Consider the following 16909-nt stretch of genomic DNA (forward strand, 5'->3'; position numbering starts at 1 on the left):
AAAAATTAGAGATGAGCGAGTATACTCGCTAAGGCTAATTACTCGAGCGAGTAGTGCCTTAGCCGAATATCCTCCCGCTCGTCTGTAAAGATTCGGCTGCCGCCGCGGGTGACGGGTGAGTTGCGGCGGGGAGCAGGGGGTAGTGGGGGGGGGGGGGGGGAAAGGGAGAGAGAGATCTCCCCTCCGTTCCTCCCCGCTCTCCCCGCCTGCCGCCGGCCCCCGAATCTTTAGAGACGAGCGGGAGGATCCTCAGCTAAGGCACTACTCGCTCGAGTAGTTTGCCTTAGCGAGTATACTCGCTCATTTCTAATAAAAATGTGTTAAATGGATGCACTTATTTTTCTCATAGAATAATGTGTTTATTATAGGGTTAGTTGTTTTTAAACATAGTTGTTGGTTTTGCTTTCTAAACATGTACTGCAACATTCAGCCACTGATTGTTTTGAAAATTGTTGTGACTGCTATTTGATAGTAAGGATGAACTGAGAACCATATTTGGTCAAAAACTACTGGGTAAGACAAGACATACATTTACTCATTGTCATTCCTTAGATGGAAAGTTCCTTGAACCATTATTAAAAAAGCTTAATTTAGTCTTCTGTAAGAAATGTGCGCTCAAGTTAGAAACGATCACAGCTGCGCTGTCTTGGATTTAACATCCCTAATTCATTATACCCCCTTCTAGGTTCCAATTAGTTTTCTACTGTTATGTGGTGGTAATAGAAATATACTGCTATAAACGCCAGACAGTTTACGGTACTTTCTTCCTGAAATAGCAAACATAATTTTCTATAATTCTTTAGGTATTTAGTGCAACTCTGGTTTTATTTTTAGCATCTATTGTGATATGAAACACAATTTTTTGTACTTTACTTTTTTTTCAGTAGCTCCACATATTTTGCCTGTTTTTACTCTGGCACTGGATGTATTACAGTTTTGTTCAAGCTCTGACTAATATGGCACCTAAGGAAGTCCCACTGGATCTTTATATTACTCAAATCTCATAAAGGGTTAAACAGATATTTTCTTCAGTTGGATTCATACAGACGGTTGTCAGATGTCATATTATTGAGTTCTTCTCCTCTAAAAGCATTTGTTCTACATGAGAGTAGATTGGCAATACATTGCTGTATTGTTGAACCATGCAGTAGCCCACCGAGTGATTCTGTATTGGGCATAATGCCTTCAATTGGTTAACCTGTCCATATATCAATTGTTCATCTTGTTTTGTCCACAGCTTTTGTGCTCATCGATTCAGAGTGCATTGTTTGAAGAAGAGGAGAGGGCGAAGAAACTTCAGCAGAAAGTAGAATCACTTGAAACTCGCAACAAACAGTTAAAAGATCGCATGAAGAAAATCAAGAAATCTTTACGACAAGCAAAAAAGAATGGCAAGAATATGGAAATGCTCAATCGAAATCTGCATGCGAAACTGTCTTCCATGACAGGACAGAATACACATATAAACTTGTTAAAACAAAAAAGTTCCCATTTAACGTATCTGAAAGTATGAAAAAGGAAGAGTGACTACAAAATGTTTGTAAGGCTTGTGCTGCAAGTCAGATTTATCATGTAAAAAATAGTTTGCGTCTGGAATAGAGATGAGCGAGTATACTCGCTAAGGCACATTACTCGAGCGAGTAGTGCCTTAACCGAGTATCTTCCTGCTCGTCTGTAAAGATTCGGCGGGGGGCGGGGAGCGGCAGGGGGAGAGCGAGGAGGAACGGAGGGGAGATCTCTCTTTCCCTCCCGCTCCCCCCTGCTCACCGCCCCAACTCACCTGTCACCCGCGCCGGCCCCCGAATCTTTACAGACGAGCCAGAGGATACTCGGCTAAGGCACTACTCTCTCGAGCAGTTAGCCTTAGCGAGTATACTCGGTCATCTCTAGTCTGCAACAATTTATAACCTTTTTAGCATAATGTACATTAGACACATATTTCCAGGCACTTTGGCTGCAGTCCAGTAATCCTAGTTACTGGACACCAGGGGGCATCACGCATGAATAGTATTCTAAGGGATTAGAGAATAACAACGGTACAAGCATATCACCTGACACACCTCATGAAGAATATTATAACAGTTTGATAGATATGGCGTTATGAAATACAGAAATGAATTCTGTATTACAGATCAGTCGTGTCAGTGCTAAGAGGTGTTTTCCAGCTAATAACATTTATTATCTATCTCCGGGAAGGGTGATGAATGTTAAATTTACTGTAGACCCCATATATACCCCAACCAGCCACTTCCGGGGGGTAGCAAAGTCCTTTGTTCTGTAATTATTAACACATCTTTAGGAAGCAGGAGTTGCATAGAGCATCAGTCAAGCATGCACACTGCCACTTCAAACCACTCTGTGGGAAGTATGGGAGCAATTGATTATCTTCATGTAGGGCTGGCTTTACACGGGTGGACCGGATTACGCATGCGGGAGGGGCCCACAGCGGAATCTGGCTGTGAGCCCAGGCAGCGACCCTGCGTACCTGTGGTTTCTGTATTGCGGATAACCATGGTGGCCTTGCGCAGTGCAGTTTTTTTCCCACTATTTGTATTTCTAACGCCGTAGCTTAGCGATGATGCGGGTACTTGCGGCCCATATGCAAAGTCAATGGAGGCCTAAAACGCAGAGTCTGTAGCAAAAAAGAGCATGCTGCTGTTTTTTCTTTGCTCGCGGAATACGCAATTCGAATCTATGAATGTGAGCAGAAAAGCGAATTTACATGCTTTACAATAGCCACACTTTGCTGCAGATCCTCCACATGGATTCCGCAATTGGAATCCGCCCGTGTGAAGCCGGCTTACTCATAGAGTTGCATTGAGTGTTAGCAGACATGTTCCCATGCCACGGATGTGCTTGACTGTGAGCATTTATCACCTTTTCTATGCACCCAGCATTTTTTATTTTAATTATATCAATGTGATATAGCTTTAAGAGAATGCTCAGATTTTATGATAAACAGTGGCCCATGTGGGAGTTGCTGGGCAGCTCCAAGTTATGATCCTTAAATAGTTACAATTATATAATTTTTTAAAAGTACAGAACATGCCTTCAGAGCTTCATATCCATGTAAAAAATATTACGCATTCAATAAAAAGTCATCTGTGGATTTTCTACAAATAAATGTATTCTATAAAATTGCAGAAAATATTTCATTCACTAAACTTCATTGCATCCCAACTACAGCTAGTGCCTTGCACCTATCAGAAAGCTTCATGGGTCTAGTCAAGGGTAGCTGCAAGAGTCACACTTAGAAGACTTGGTAGACAGACGGGAATGGATTACCACCTTATTTCCCTTCTAAACACATAAGTTCTAATGGCATTTGATGGCTCATATTTAAAGTGTTTCACTGATTTAAGCATTCCATCATTGAACACCACACATTCCAGGCACATAGCACTGACCAAACATGTCGTGTTTCTAAATTTGAATGGAATCTAAAAAGATTAAAGGGGTTGTCCCGCGGCAGCAAGTGGGTCTATACACTTCTGTATGGCCATAATAATGCACTTTGTAATGTACATTGTGCATTAATTATGAGCCATACAGAAGTTATAAAAAGTTTTATACTTACCTGCTCCGTTGCTGGCGTCCTCGTTCCCATGGAGCCGACTAATTTTCGCCCTCCGATGGCCAAATTAGCCGCGCTTGCGCAGTCCGGGTCTTCTGCAGTCTTCTATGGGGCCGCTCGTGTAGAATGCCGGCTCCGTGTAGCTCCGCCCCGTCACGTGCCGATTCCAGCCAATCAGGAGGCTGGAATCGGCAATGGACCGCACAGAAGCCCTGCGGTCCACGGAGACAGAGGATCCCGGCGGCCATCTTCAGCAGGTAAGTATGAAGACGCCGGATCGCCGGGATTCAGGTAAGCGCTGTGCGGGTTGTTTTTTTAACCCCTGCATCGGGGTTGTCTCGCGCCGAAAGGGGGGGGGGGGGTAAAAAAAACAAAACCCCGTTTCGGCGCGGGACAACCCCTTTAATTTTACTGTGCGATGCACAAGATTAAACCACAAATGACAACTACGCTCGACAGGTTTACTTTGAATGGATGGCCATGTTTGTTTTAGCTAGCATATGATATGGGGTTTTCTTCCACACTTTAGGACCATATAATGTGGATCTTTTGTTAAATTAGTGCCTTATTATCAAAATATTGGTTTGATTTAAAGGCTTTAAATGAAAGACTAGAAATGAAATTAATTTGTTGCAGTGATATTAAATATATCAGCTTCAAATTATTCACGGCTAGGTACAGCAACATGGGAATATTGAGATGCTGAAGTGAAATATTTGCCTTGCAGAGTTTGTAAAGACATTTACGGTATTGCATCAGTAGAACAACTTTATCATTTTCTGCAAGAAAATCTTCAATGCGAGGAAAATGAAAAACAGGTGGCACTTTTCCTTATCCATAAACTTCACATTAGTTTTTAGTTTATGATGGAAACACTGCAATACATCATTGAGAAGACAGTGGATGCCAACTAAACAGGCTTATTTACTGTATGCACTTCCTTCTTGAACCACCTCATACATGACCAATATGACAAATACTAGTGATGTTGATTTACATGTATAGAAATCCTCAAATATAGTCTATTATTAAGTTGTGCGGGCAGACTTTCAGAAGACTTCTATGTTTGATGGTGTTAATCACAGAGTGACCAGAAATTTGATGGGAGTCAAAAAACAGGGATTTAGAAGAATGACCATTAAAACTTCACCTTTATTTGTTTCATTAAAATATACGTATTCTAAAAATGAAAGGGTAATAGGTTAGACTGTCCCTATCTTGACACTGTAAGAAGGCCATGGCTACCAATTTGGGATAGCTGTCCTGATGAGGGCGATCCCAACAGGAACCTCTTATTTTCATCCTGTTATACCCTAGTCATGGTGCGATGGAAAGTGTATGCTCATGTTATGCTTAATCTAATGGCATTATACTTCCACCAACACCCATCAAGTCTCAGTCTCTCATATGTATTCTTGAATAATAAATAGAGGCTAAACCCTTGTCTCTCATTTATGTTCTAGAACCATGTAGTAAGGTATACAAAAAAACCTGGTATCCAGGGTTATCAATGAATTTAAATGGGACCCATAGAATAATCCCTGAATGAGCTGAATCTTGTCCCCAATTCATGTGTAGGTAAATATGGGGTTAATATATCACCAACTTATCTCCCTATTTTGTTAAATAAAAAAGCAATTAATCTCCATATGCTGTTAGATATGCATAGAATAAATTTCAATATCGCCATATATTTACAGATGTAAAACAAATTCATCTCCTAAATTCATATCCAATTTATCTCCATATAGTAATAAATATACATAAAATACATTTATCTCCATATAGTAATAGATGTATATCAAATTTATCACCAAATTCATGTCCACTGCATTTCCCTAGAATATGTATCAAGCCATAGTTCATCAGGAAGTCATCATACTACTTGTGGAGAACAAGAGAATCATACAATCAGGCAAACCCCAATAGCAAAGAACTCCAATTGCATGGCAGGTATTGTTACGTGGCCGGTCATTTAGATAAGGTCTACAGTCAGGCCCGTGTACCCATTCAGATACAATATCCAGTCCTGATACACATGTGGAATAGATCGTAAATTCTGCATAACTGTCTAATCAAGTCTGAATCCTCACTAAGTAGTTGACTTTAGAGAGTTTATATTTTTTCCTGTCACTGGTAATCAGAAGCTGACTTTTGCCGCAGGTTTGAAGCGGCTTTGCCGCCTGCATTTCCGCTGCGGCCATCTCTCCCCATAGAGAGGAGAGAGGCCGCTGCGGAAATGAAAAAAAAATGACATGCTGTGTCTTTGCTTTCCACGCCGCATGTCAGTTTTTATGCGGCTTGGCCACAACGGATTTGCCCAGGGTGTGGATGAGATTTTTGCAAAATCTCGTTCATTTTTTTGGCTAATCCCAGGATTAGGAGCGGCAGCGGAATTGCCATGTGGACATTCCGCACGGAATATCCGCAGCGATCCCATCCTGTATAAACCCAGGCTAAGTGAACCCATTGGAATTTCCTGGATTTCTGCATTGATTACTAATAAAATGTGTTCTGATTGTTATCTAACTCACAATTATAAGAAAAGATAATCTAATTAAAGACTCTACAAAATGCGAAAACCTCTGTTCATGTGTTCCCTATTACAAAACAATAAACGAGTGGTGTTCATGGAAGGACACACACAATGTTAAAGGGACACTAACTTTTAAGACAATTTTTGCTAATTTCTTAGCCTGTGTGTGTCTTATCAATCTTGTATTTTCATTCTATTTTTTGTTTTACCTCTATAAATCAAGTTTGAAGAACAACCCCTCTGTAATCCACTACCTGTTAACTTCTCTAGTAACTGATACATTTGGACATTTTAGCTGTGAAGGAAGGCCTGTCTTCACCGACTCAGTTCCTCTGCACTCATACTGCTCTCAGGTCTGCAGTCAGTGTGTACACAATCTCTACCTCTCCAGATGTTAGATTTACCTAACCTGCTGTGTGCACTCATCTTTATGTTGTAGGCAAAGTAGCATAATTCTTATTGAATTGACCTTTATTAGCTGCTTTACTAGGTCTTGTATATTTGTGTGGTCACAGCATTTATAGAACATATATAGTGATTTTAGATCTCTATATATGCTCTATGTATGCTCCTACTAAGCAATCCAGTAAGAATCATGCTTCTTTGCCACGGCAAACTGGAGACACATATGATGCCTACAACATAAAGATAGATAGGTAAATATAGTATCAGGAGAGGCAGAGATTGTGTACACACTGACCGCAGATCTGAGAGCAGTGTGAGTACAGGGAGCTCAGTCTCTGATGATAGCTCCTCCACCATAGCCAAGAAGATGTCCAAATGTCCCAGGTACTAGAGAAGCTAAATGTCTAACAACAGACAGTGGATTGCAGAGGGGCTGCATTTCAAACTTGATTTATAGTGGTAAAACAAAAACAATCTTAATCAAAGTGTATTACAAGATTTATGAGACACACAGGCTATTAGATAAGAATAAGTTGTCTGAAAATGTATTGTTCTTTTTAAATGCTGTTGTTCAAACAAAACTTTGCGACCATCTCAAATTTGCCCAAGAGTACCTGAATGTTCCACAGTGCTTATGGAAAAATGTTTCTATAGACAGATGGACAAAAGTGGAACATTTTTGCACAAATGCACAATGTGGAAAAGCAACAGTGCACACCAACACCACAACTTCATCCCAACTATGAAGAATGGTGGAGGAGACATCATGGTTTGTGGCTGCTTTCCTGCTCAGGGCTTGGGAAGAATGAATTGCAGTTAAGTGTATCAAAACATTTTAAGTGCACATTTGGAGGGAGCAATAGTCCTGAATTACTCCTGTGGGAAACGTTTGGTGGAGATGATTGATAGTAAAGGGGATCTACAAGTTATTAAATTCAAGGGTTCACTTACTTTTTCTCCTTCTGGATGTTTACTTAAGGTGCTCAATAAAAAGACATGAATGGTACATCTGTCAGCTTAGTTGGATTGTGTTTACCTATAACTGATAAAGGAAGTGTTAGTAGTAAAAATATTTGCAACTGAGTTCTCATTTGATTACCAACTGTTAATATCCAAGAAGGATGAAATACGGCACATCTCACAGAGCCTCCATTGCCAGCTCTATCACATTTGACAAGAAGAATAGTACAACGCACAGAGCTATTCTTACTGTCAAAGTCCAGATACCATGACTGAACCCTAATTGAAATGGCTTTGCTATAAAGGGAAGCCACAATGCATATATGAACAGAGCCTAAAGATTATTACAGTGGAATGTGGGGCATGTTCTCTAATAACCCAATGCAGCACAGGATCTTTTTAGCCCAAAATAATTTTTCATACATGAAAGCCATTAGCCATTGCTAATCTCGGATATCAGACTGCTTCTCTGTGAACAACATTTAAAAGCAAGGCAACAGAGCTTAGCTAAAGGCTGGTTGGCCAGGGTGCAAAAGTTCAAAACATTCAGCTTGGGCCTTCTCCCCTGAAAAAAGTAATAGTACGTATATACACTGGAGACAACATAATACATACTGCAGGTCTTAGATACAACGGCAGTTACCATATAATTGTCCAATTGCAGTTCTACCGAGTGGAAATGATTGTGCAGTTACCTTCAGTGATCGCAATTGATGTCTCCTCTGATTACAGTCGTCCATTTCCCTTTTCTTCTCTGCCCAGGCTCAGACTGCCATGAAGATCTCTTCCAGTCATGACAGACACTTTCCCAATCGTGTTGATACCCACGCTGGCCCTCTCAGTACATTTTTTGTGCCCCACTAAGTAATAGTACCCTTAAAGGTGACTGAGGCCCAAATAGTGCCGCTTAAGGTAACAGAGCCTCCTCTGTGCCCTCAAAGTAATAGTTCCCCCTTAAGGCCCTGCAGCCTCTTCAATATTTACATCTGAGCACAATCTCGTACTCATACTCAGAATGCCATATTATTTACAGCAGCCATTCTGAGTGCCACAGGCTTGTCCCATTTACTTCATGAGACAAGCCTGCAGTACTCAAGACTGCTGCTATAAGTAATACGGCGCTTTGAGTACGAGTTTGAGATTGTGCTTAGATGTAAATATTGAAGTGGCTGCAGTGCTGACATGAGTGCTGTGGACCCTACAATTAGGCTGATTGTTAGGGGTTTTGAGCAGAGCACCCCCTATTGATCAGATGTTTTTAGAGTCTGAAATACCCCTCTATGATAACTGGACCTCCAAATACTACCTCTAAAGTAATAGCTATGCCACTAAGGTATCCCACCAGAGGTAAAAAATGTCCCCTTAAGGTAATAAAGGCCCAGAGGTCCAGTTTTTTTTACCTAAGCTCTGAGCCTTCATACCCCTAAGCCAGTGATTCTCAGAGGTCCCCCACAATGTTCTGTCACACACCTTCATTCAGCAAAAGTCACTTCAATCACTTAAATATATTGTCTCTCCAGCCCGTCTCCCCTCCAGGCACTCCTGAATCTCCATCCAGCAAAAGTCACTTCAGTCATTTAAAGGGGTTATCCAAGATCTTGTGTTTTATAAAACACAGCTTCCCCTGTAATAAAATAACAAATAGTCATATACTCACCTCACTCCCCTCTCTGATGTGTCCCATGCTGTTGCTCAGTCCTGTCCCAGTGCTTGTTTAAAGGCTGCAGTTCTGCCTGTTTACGGCATGTCACGGGCATTGCAGCCAATCACATAGCTCAATGATAGCTCTCTGAGCTCTGTCATTGGCTAAAGCAGCCTGTGAAGTTACGTAAACAGCCAGGGCAGCCTGTAAACATAACATCATAGGGAGGACCTAAAGTGGCAGCACAGGAAGAAAGCAGGGAGATGGGAGAGGTCAGTATATGCTCATTTGCTATTTTATGTGTTAAAAAAAAAAGATCTTAGACAACCCCTTTAAATATTTTGTCTCTCCAGCCTGTTTTTCCACCTCCCCAAAGCCCCCGCACCTCAATCCAGGGGAAGTCACTTTAATATTGTCTCTCCAGTCCCCTGCTCTCCCACACTTCTATCCAGAGTTAGTCACCTAAATATACTCTATCTCCAGGCCTTCTGCTCATTGGCATTGGAGATGAGTCAGGCTATGCTATGCATGAAGTCACATAGCCCAACAGGCAGCCATCTTCAGGATTGAATTAGTGAAGTAGTCAACCTGAATGCTGGAGAGGGAGGAGGGGGGAGGGGAAGGGGGCTATAGACATAGTATATTTAGGTGCCTTCTTCTGGACTGAAGCACCCCCATCACACCACAAGTTAATGTTTTTTGATGCAGTTTTTCAACGAAACCCAGGAATGAATCCTGCAGGAAGAAGTATTAGTTCTTTTTGCTTATACTTCCCATAACTTTTGAATCCATTTCTGGTTTTGGTTCAAAAAGCTGCATGAAAAACTGACACAAAAACTTATTTCTGAAACCATCCTAACTGCACTGTATATGCTATAGGCCAAAAATACTTATTTTTCATTAGTAGTGTAACGTATTCATTACTTATCTTAATTATTATTCATTGAAATGAAATGTATGTGTTAAACAACTGAAAGCTACAAGAGAAACAGAAAGATTAAAAGAGATGCTATCAAAGAATCACAGGCAAATGGCAATGGCATTATTGGTTTGAGTTCCAGAACTCAATGGAATTCAGATCCCTGTACAACCAATGAATCCTTCACAAATGATAATATCCCATCACCTTACTCACAGGCCTGCAGTTTGGGGGGAGGGGAAGTTGAGGAGATGTGGGAGAATATTCATACATGTTTGTCGGTTCTCTCTCCTTTTTTTATATTGGTTGTGTTGAGCAATTTCAATTGTTCTTGTATTATTGTTGTTTTGCAAACAGCTGAAAGATTGTAAATGTGGCAATGGGGGTCTCACACAACCAGATTTGAAATGCGGATTCTGTGAGTGTTTGATCCACAGTAATACGCGATTCAATCAAATGCATTGAATTACACAGTTCCGCTCACATTAGCATGTCAGAATTGCGTAATCCACAGCATGTTCTATTTTACTGTGGATACCCATGACATAGAGCCCATTGTTCTCTATGGTCTCGGATATACCTGCAGCCCATACGTTATTACATTGTGCATGGGCTGCAGGTTTCCACATAATCGCTAAGTGATGGCACAGGAAATATAAACAAAGGAACAAAGTACTGTACATGACCGCCTGCATGAGTATGCGATCATGAGCAGTACAATTTCACCGTCATATGCCGGGTTACGATCGGGCTCACAGCTGGAATCCACTACTGGCCTCCACAAGCGGATTCTGCTTACAACCTAGTCTACTTTTAATTGCAACTATAGTGTAGATGGTTATGACCATAAGGTTCTGAGGCTCCTCGGAGTGTTGTATGGTGTACTCTAGGCAGGCAATTTTGTATTATTGACACATAAATTGTTTTTTTCTGGCAATGCTACCATGCAGCCTGTTTCGGTTCAAGTATCTCCTTGTTGTGCATTCTAAACAATCAAACAACACTTGTAAAATATGAGTGATCATGCAAAACATCATTCATTATTGAGGAATATTGGTCACCTGAGCCTATTATTAAAGAATCACACAGATTGCCCATCGTACATCCTGCCTAGGGTATGTAAACTTTTAGCACAACTGTATACATGACTGCATTGCGTATACCAGAATGGAAAACATGTTCTAAATGCCGGTTATCAGAATGGGTTTTAACATTTATAAAGACATATTTTCCCATATTTTAATAATTGCAATATAAGAAATATAAGTTTAGTGGCCTGTATTTAAATAAACTGCTTATTCTGCTAACTACCATTGTCTTGTTGTTCATTAAAACATAAGTAGCACTGAAAACATAGCGTTTAGGACAGAGGCATAACTTGAAGCTTCTGGGCCTCAATGCAACACCTGTAACAGGGCCCCCAACTATAATGCTTTATTAATAATACTGGGCTCCCTATATGGAGAAGAGAGGCCTTATGGGCCCCCTAAGGCGCCTTAGCCCGGATCAATGTTGATGAGACTAGCATAAGATTTGGGAGTTATGCACATGGCAGAATCCTGTGCATGGAGCCTGCATCAAATTGCAACATGGCCATACAGCTGAGACTAAGGAGTTGTACAAACTTTCATGAGACTTGATGACGCTAGGGAAGAATACCTCTATACATAGGGCATCTGATGGAATATATCACTCTTTTCTTCCAAAAATGCAAATAATCTTGCTTATGGAATTCTTCAAACCAGTCTGAGTTCTACATAATTTGCTGATTTATCAACTATTGCAAAAATAACTATTGGTTTGATTGGCTTATGGGATTCCTTGATTTATAGCACATCTGTTCTTTTTCCTGATCTTACTATCTTGCTACAAGGCAGGCACTGTAATGTACACATGCTTTAAATTCTCTCATGTATGAAAACTGGGATTTGTAAACTAGGATTTAGATTCTGACCACTGGATACATCCTGTATCATCTCAGTCTTTCTAAGAAGATGAACACAAATACAGTGCTCTATGTCTGCACTTTATACCCTTAACATCTAAACGGAAGACTTTGGGAGTATGACAGATGCAAGACAAGTTACCAGTTATTACAATTCAAATTGGAATATTTCCAAAAAGTTATGGTCTGAGAGGAAGCAATTACACTACGTGAAATAATGAAGCTTGCAGTTCATACTAGCCAGGAAACGGTTTGCCAGCTAGACATGTTCTCATACCGCATTGTTTCAAATACAGGAAGATCTCGGAACGGTCATTATGATTCGTAATGTGCTATAAATATCAGTGATAGAGCAGTTACAGCTGTATACAACTAGGCCCTTGTGTGATCCCACTGAGGCTGAAATGGTTTATTGTAGGTGCATGGTGTTTGGGTTTGGAATTAATAGAAATGCATAGAAGTGCTTTCATATAGAACTTTACATACGGTATGTGTCTAGGGAGCATTTCAGTTATTTTCCTGCTAATGAACTGAACATAATCAAATGTAGAACATTCTCAGAAATGTAATGGAAATGTCTAATAGAATGACCAAAGCACACGGGAGGGAATGTATCATCTACATTTTTTATTTTTACTAAATAAAGCCTGAAACATACTGTTTTCTTATAATTTGTTTATGTTTTCTGATTGCAGATTTATTTTCTTTTCTGTACTTTTTGTGGGTGGCCATCCTGCCGGAGCAGCTGATCTACTCTGTTAACAACAGTTCATAGATATGCTGTAAAGGATCCACATGGCTAAGAAAACTGAGGTCTAGAGATGACTCATTGACTTCTATTGGTGAATGTTCTGAACATTCGCTAAGGTACAGGGAGGAGGTGAGCTGTGACCATCACCATTTGTGTGATTCTGTGCTGTCTGCCTTCAGATTAAACCAAGCATGTTACTTTTCATTGTAATCTTGCCTGTGATGATAGATTTCTGCAGAGAAGTGATCTCTACAGAATAGGAAGTATCAGCCCTTTATGTGGCTGACTGCTCAGTTTAAGATTTCCAGATTTAAAAAAAATAATAAATAGTGACACTGAAAATTAGAAAAATGCCAAAATGTTTTATAAAATATGCTTAACATAAAAATATGATTTAAACAATAGGCCATTTTCTGATGATACATTCCCTGTAAAATGTTACCATCTCAATTCTTCAAGCACTTTCCGGATCCATGTGTTTTGACTTTAAGATTGTTATCATTATTGGTAAGCTTTCCCAAACAATATTTTTGAGACAAGTCTGCTATATACATTGGGATAAGATTAATCAACTGCATTCCTTTCTCTGGATGCCTGTTGTTAATTTCGTCTGCTATCTGTACAATGGATGAATCAACTTCTCGGAATGTACTGTAGATGTAGTTCTTGTATAAATACATGATCTGCTCATCGCCTTGGTGACATCATGTCATTTTACTCTAGAACGTATATCTTTTTGACTCTTAAGTTGTAAAAAACTCTGTTACATATGGACAATTCAATTACTCCACAAAGTGTCATTAATACAATGGTGTTTGCATGGGTGCTTCACAGCCAATTACTAAAGATTTACAAATGGCTGTCAAAGACAGAGTTATTTAAATATCATAATACTGAATTATAAGAGTCAGTTGTGTATTAGAATGGAATGTGATGGTGGTTTATTTAGAATTGTCTTTAATCCGTATGAAGGTCAAATAATATCCCAGAGAACATATGTAAACCAGACAGGCTTCTGAACATCTTGTCTTTTTGTGCGGTCATGTGCAATATATCCAGGTCTTCGACAACTATAGGTCCATAGTTTGATAATATGATTCCTCTGCAGACCCTATTCCAGACAAAATGGGTTCCTGGCAGATCTAACATTTTTACTAAAGGCTATGTGCAACTTTAACAAAGAAAGAAAATATTTTGGATAGGCTAGTACTTAAAGGGGTTGTCTCGTGGCAGCAAGTGGGGTTATACACTTCTGTATGGCCATATTAATGCACTTTGCAATATACATCGTGCATTAAATATGAGCCATACAGAAGTTATTCACTTACCTGCTCCGTTGCTAGCGTCCCCGTCGCCATGGATCCGTCTAATTTTGATGTCTTCTTGCTTTTTTAGACGCGCTTGCGCTGTGCGGTCTTCTTCCTGGTGAATGGGGCCGCTCGTGCCAGAGAGCTGGTCCTCGTAGCTCCGCCCCATCACGTGTGCCGATTCCAGCCAATCAGGAGGCTGGAATCGGCAATGGACCGCACAGAGCCCACGGTGCACCATGGGAGAAGACCCGCGGTGCATCGTGGGTGAAGATCCCGGTGGCCATCTTGGTGAAGGAAGAAGAAGGAAGAAGGAAGACGTTGCAGAGCGGGGATTTGGGTAAGTAATAAATTTATTTTTTTTTAACACATCCTTTGGGGTTGTCCTGCGCCGAACGGGGGGCCTATGGAAAAAAAAAAAACCGTTTCGGCGCGAGACAACCCCTTTAATTTTAGTTTCAGCCGACAATCTTTTTTGAGGCAGTTTGCAAGATGGCTCTAGTTTCAAACTAGGCTCATGTGGGTGCGACCCTTCCAGTAATACTTGCTGGCTTGTGAGTTATGGGAATTTAGTATGATACTGCCCTCACTAGCTCTCATGAACTAGTACCTCCTCATTCCTGTATTGCTTAACCCTCTGATCCCTTCTGCAGACACTGATGCTGAGAGAGTGTGCGATTTCTCCTTTCACTAATTGAAGCAATAGTAATTGACCCTTTTTCAATTTCACCTGACGCTTCAGATTCTGGAATATCATCCTCCATGCTTCCAATGTCCTCTAAGTAGAAAAGGAAAAATAAGGCATTTTTGTATTCACTTTAATGTAGCCTTTTTCACCCAACGCATTCTCTACATTTTAGTGTATTGCAATAGGATTTAGGTCTCATGAAATATAAGACGTCCTATAAGATACAAAGTAGAGTTTCTCTTAAGGTTAGTGTATTTAACGTTCCTTGCCTAAGTGTCTGATATGAGCTGGGCATGCGTTAGTAATCTCCTATGTTGCTAGTTTAGAAAGAAATCTAAGTTTCTCTTCATTGCTAGCATGCATGCTTCGCCCTTTGGGATTGAAGTCTGTGCTGTGCAATGTTCTGCAGAGCAGCAGAGCTGAGCAAGCACCGGTATAATGGAAGATTTATCTATTACTGACATAGGTAAGCAGCATAAACCAGAGATGACTGCACCTTCTATATGTCAATTTAACATCTCTTCCAATAACAAAAGAGATTTAGATAGGGAACATGGGGATTGGCAATTTGGAATGTTTCGTCACTCCCTTTTGATATAAAAGGGCTGTCTATTCATGGGTCCCTTGATTATAACCCCAGTATGTTTCCCCTGAGGACACTGCATTAGGGGGCTTTTTGCATTTTAATAATGGTTTCCACAAACGTAGTCTCTACACAAACTGGCTCGGTCCCCAGCTGCAGTGGGTGACTTAGCACAGCTTTATAGGAGAGCCTATATAGACTCTAGCTGCTTAGATAGTGAATACATATATGTGTCTAGATAGGATGAGACAGTTTATGTCCTTTGCTCTAGGCTTTTCATGTGGGCCCTCATTTTAATTTAGATTTTTTTTGTTGGGTGGATTTATTTAAACATAATTAAGGTTATATTTTAGGGATAACAATCTATTAGGGTGAAACCCTAGGTGTTTAGTTGTTTTTGAAAATCTGACTCTTTTTGGACCATCATACACTTGTTGTATTTGAGAATGCGCGAACAACAGTATGAAAACAATCAGATTAAGGGTGCGGGCAGACGAGCGTAGGCGTATTTACGTTCGCACGAGCGCAACGTATAATCGCCCGAGCGATCGTTTTTCACCGATCATGACCAGAGCTAGAAAGCGTATTTTCGTTTGTTCCTACTTTGCAAACGGTCTTTTCGGCGATCGAATATGCGTTGGCACGTATTTCGGTCGCATATGTTCCGTTTTTTTTCGAATTGCCGTTTTTACGCGCCGTAAAATCGCCCATGTGAACGAATACATTCGAAACCATTGCCTCAGATGGTCACGTATATACGTTTGGTCGCAAAAACGCGCCGTTTATGCGCTCGTCTGCCCGCACCCTAAGGCTGGCGCCCCCCAAAGACCCCAATACTTACCTCCGGATCCGGCGTCTTCCGTCCTGCATGACGCTTCGGTGCGCATGCGCAATAGAGCGCGTGACACGCCAGCTGCGTCATATGACACGCCCACAGCGTCACATGACGCACCAGCCGTGCCATAGGACGCGGCTGGCGGTGGGCGGGGAAGCGGTTGACGCTATCTTCCGCTGTGCTACAGCGGAAGATAGCGTGACGGACGGCTTTCATTGACTGCAATGGAAGCCATCCGCTCCTACACCCGCGGCAAATAGAGCATGCCGCGGGTGAAGTCGGGAGATTTTACGGTGCGGAATTCCGCGATGGAATTCCGCACCATAAGCATTGTGTTTTAGGTTTAATAGAACCTAATAGCTGCGGGCAACGCGGCGGAAATCCGTCCTTGGGAAGGAGCCCTTAGTGGACCACATGTAGAATTCACAGCTTATCACTGTGGAACATGGGAATTGGTGATTATACTAACATATATCTCTCAGATCCCCATCACCTCCCCAAACAGTAACATTCACACAAATTTTTGCTCTAAATTTGCAATATCTGGTGACTGTTACATACATAGTAACACAGTATGTTAGGCTGAAGCCTGTTTTCTCCCCCTTGTTGATCCAGAATTGGCCCATGCGCACATGGTCATAGAAAGGGCACTGAGTGTAAAGTTGCTCAGTTATTGCTAGTCATTCCTCATCAGCTCTCTGAAACACAACTGCTAAACAGCTTCTCCCTCAGTGTAAACCAGAGTTGATCAATGTTTGAATGAT

At 41.0% G+C, this 16909-nt stretch overlaps 1 protein-coding gene and 1 long non-coding RNA gene across 2 annotated transcripts in view; both read left to right on the plus strand.

Moving 5' to 3' along the window:
- Nucleotides 1–3138, plus strand: part of CCDC3 (coiled-coil domain containing 3) — a 33499-nt gene extending 30361 nt beyond the window's left edge. Inside the window, exon 3 of the mRNA XM_066592043.1 lies at nt 1238–3138. Coding sequence (XP_066448140.1) covers nt 1238–1513 — 276 coding nt within the window. The 3' untranslated portion in view covers nt 1514–3138. The remainder of the gene's footprint in view (nt 1–1237) is intronic.
- Nucleotides 1–16909, plus strand: part of LOC136612021 (uncharacterized) — a 516282-nt gene that overhangs the window by 51918 nt on the left and 447455 nt on the right. The gene's annotated exons all lie outside the window — the stretch shown is intronic.

Source organism: Eleutherodactylus coqui, chromosome 2 (genome assembly GCF_035609145.1).
Source record: "Eleutherodactylus coqui strain aEleCoq1 chromosome 2, aEleCoq1.hap1, whole genome shotgun sequence".
Lineage (NCBI taxonomy): Eukaryota > Metazoa > Chordata > Amphibia > Anura > Eleutherodactylidae > Eleutherodactylus > Eleutherodactylus coqui.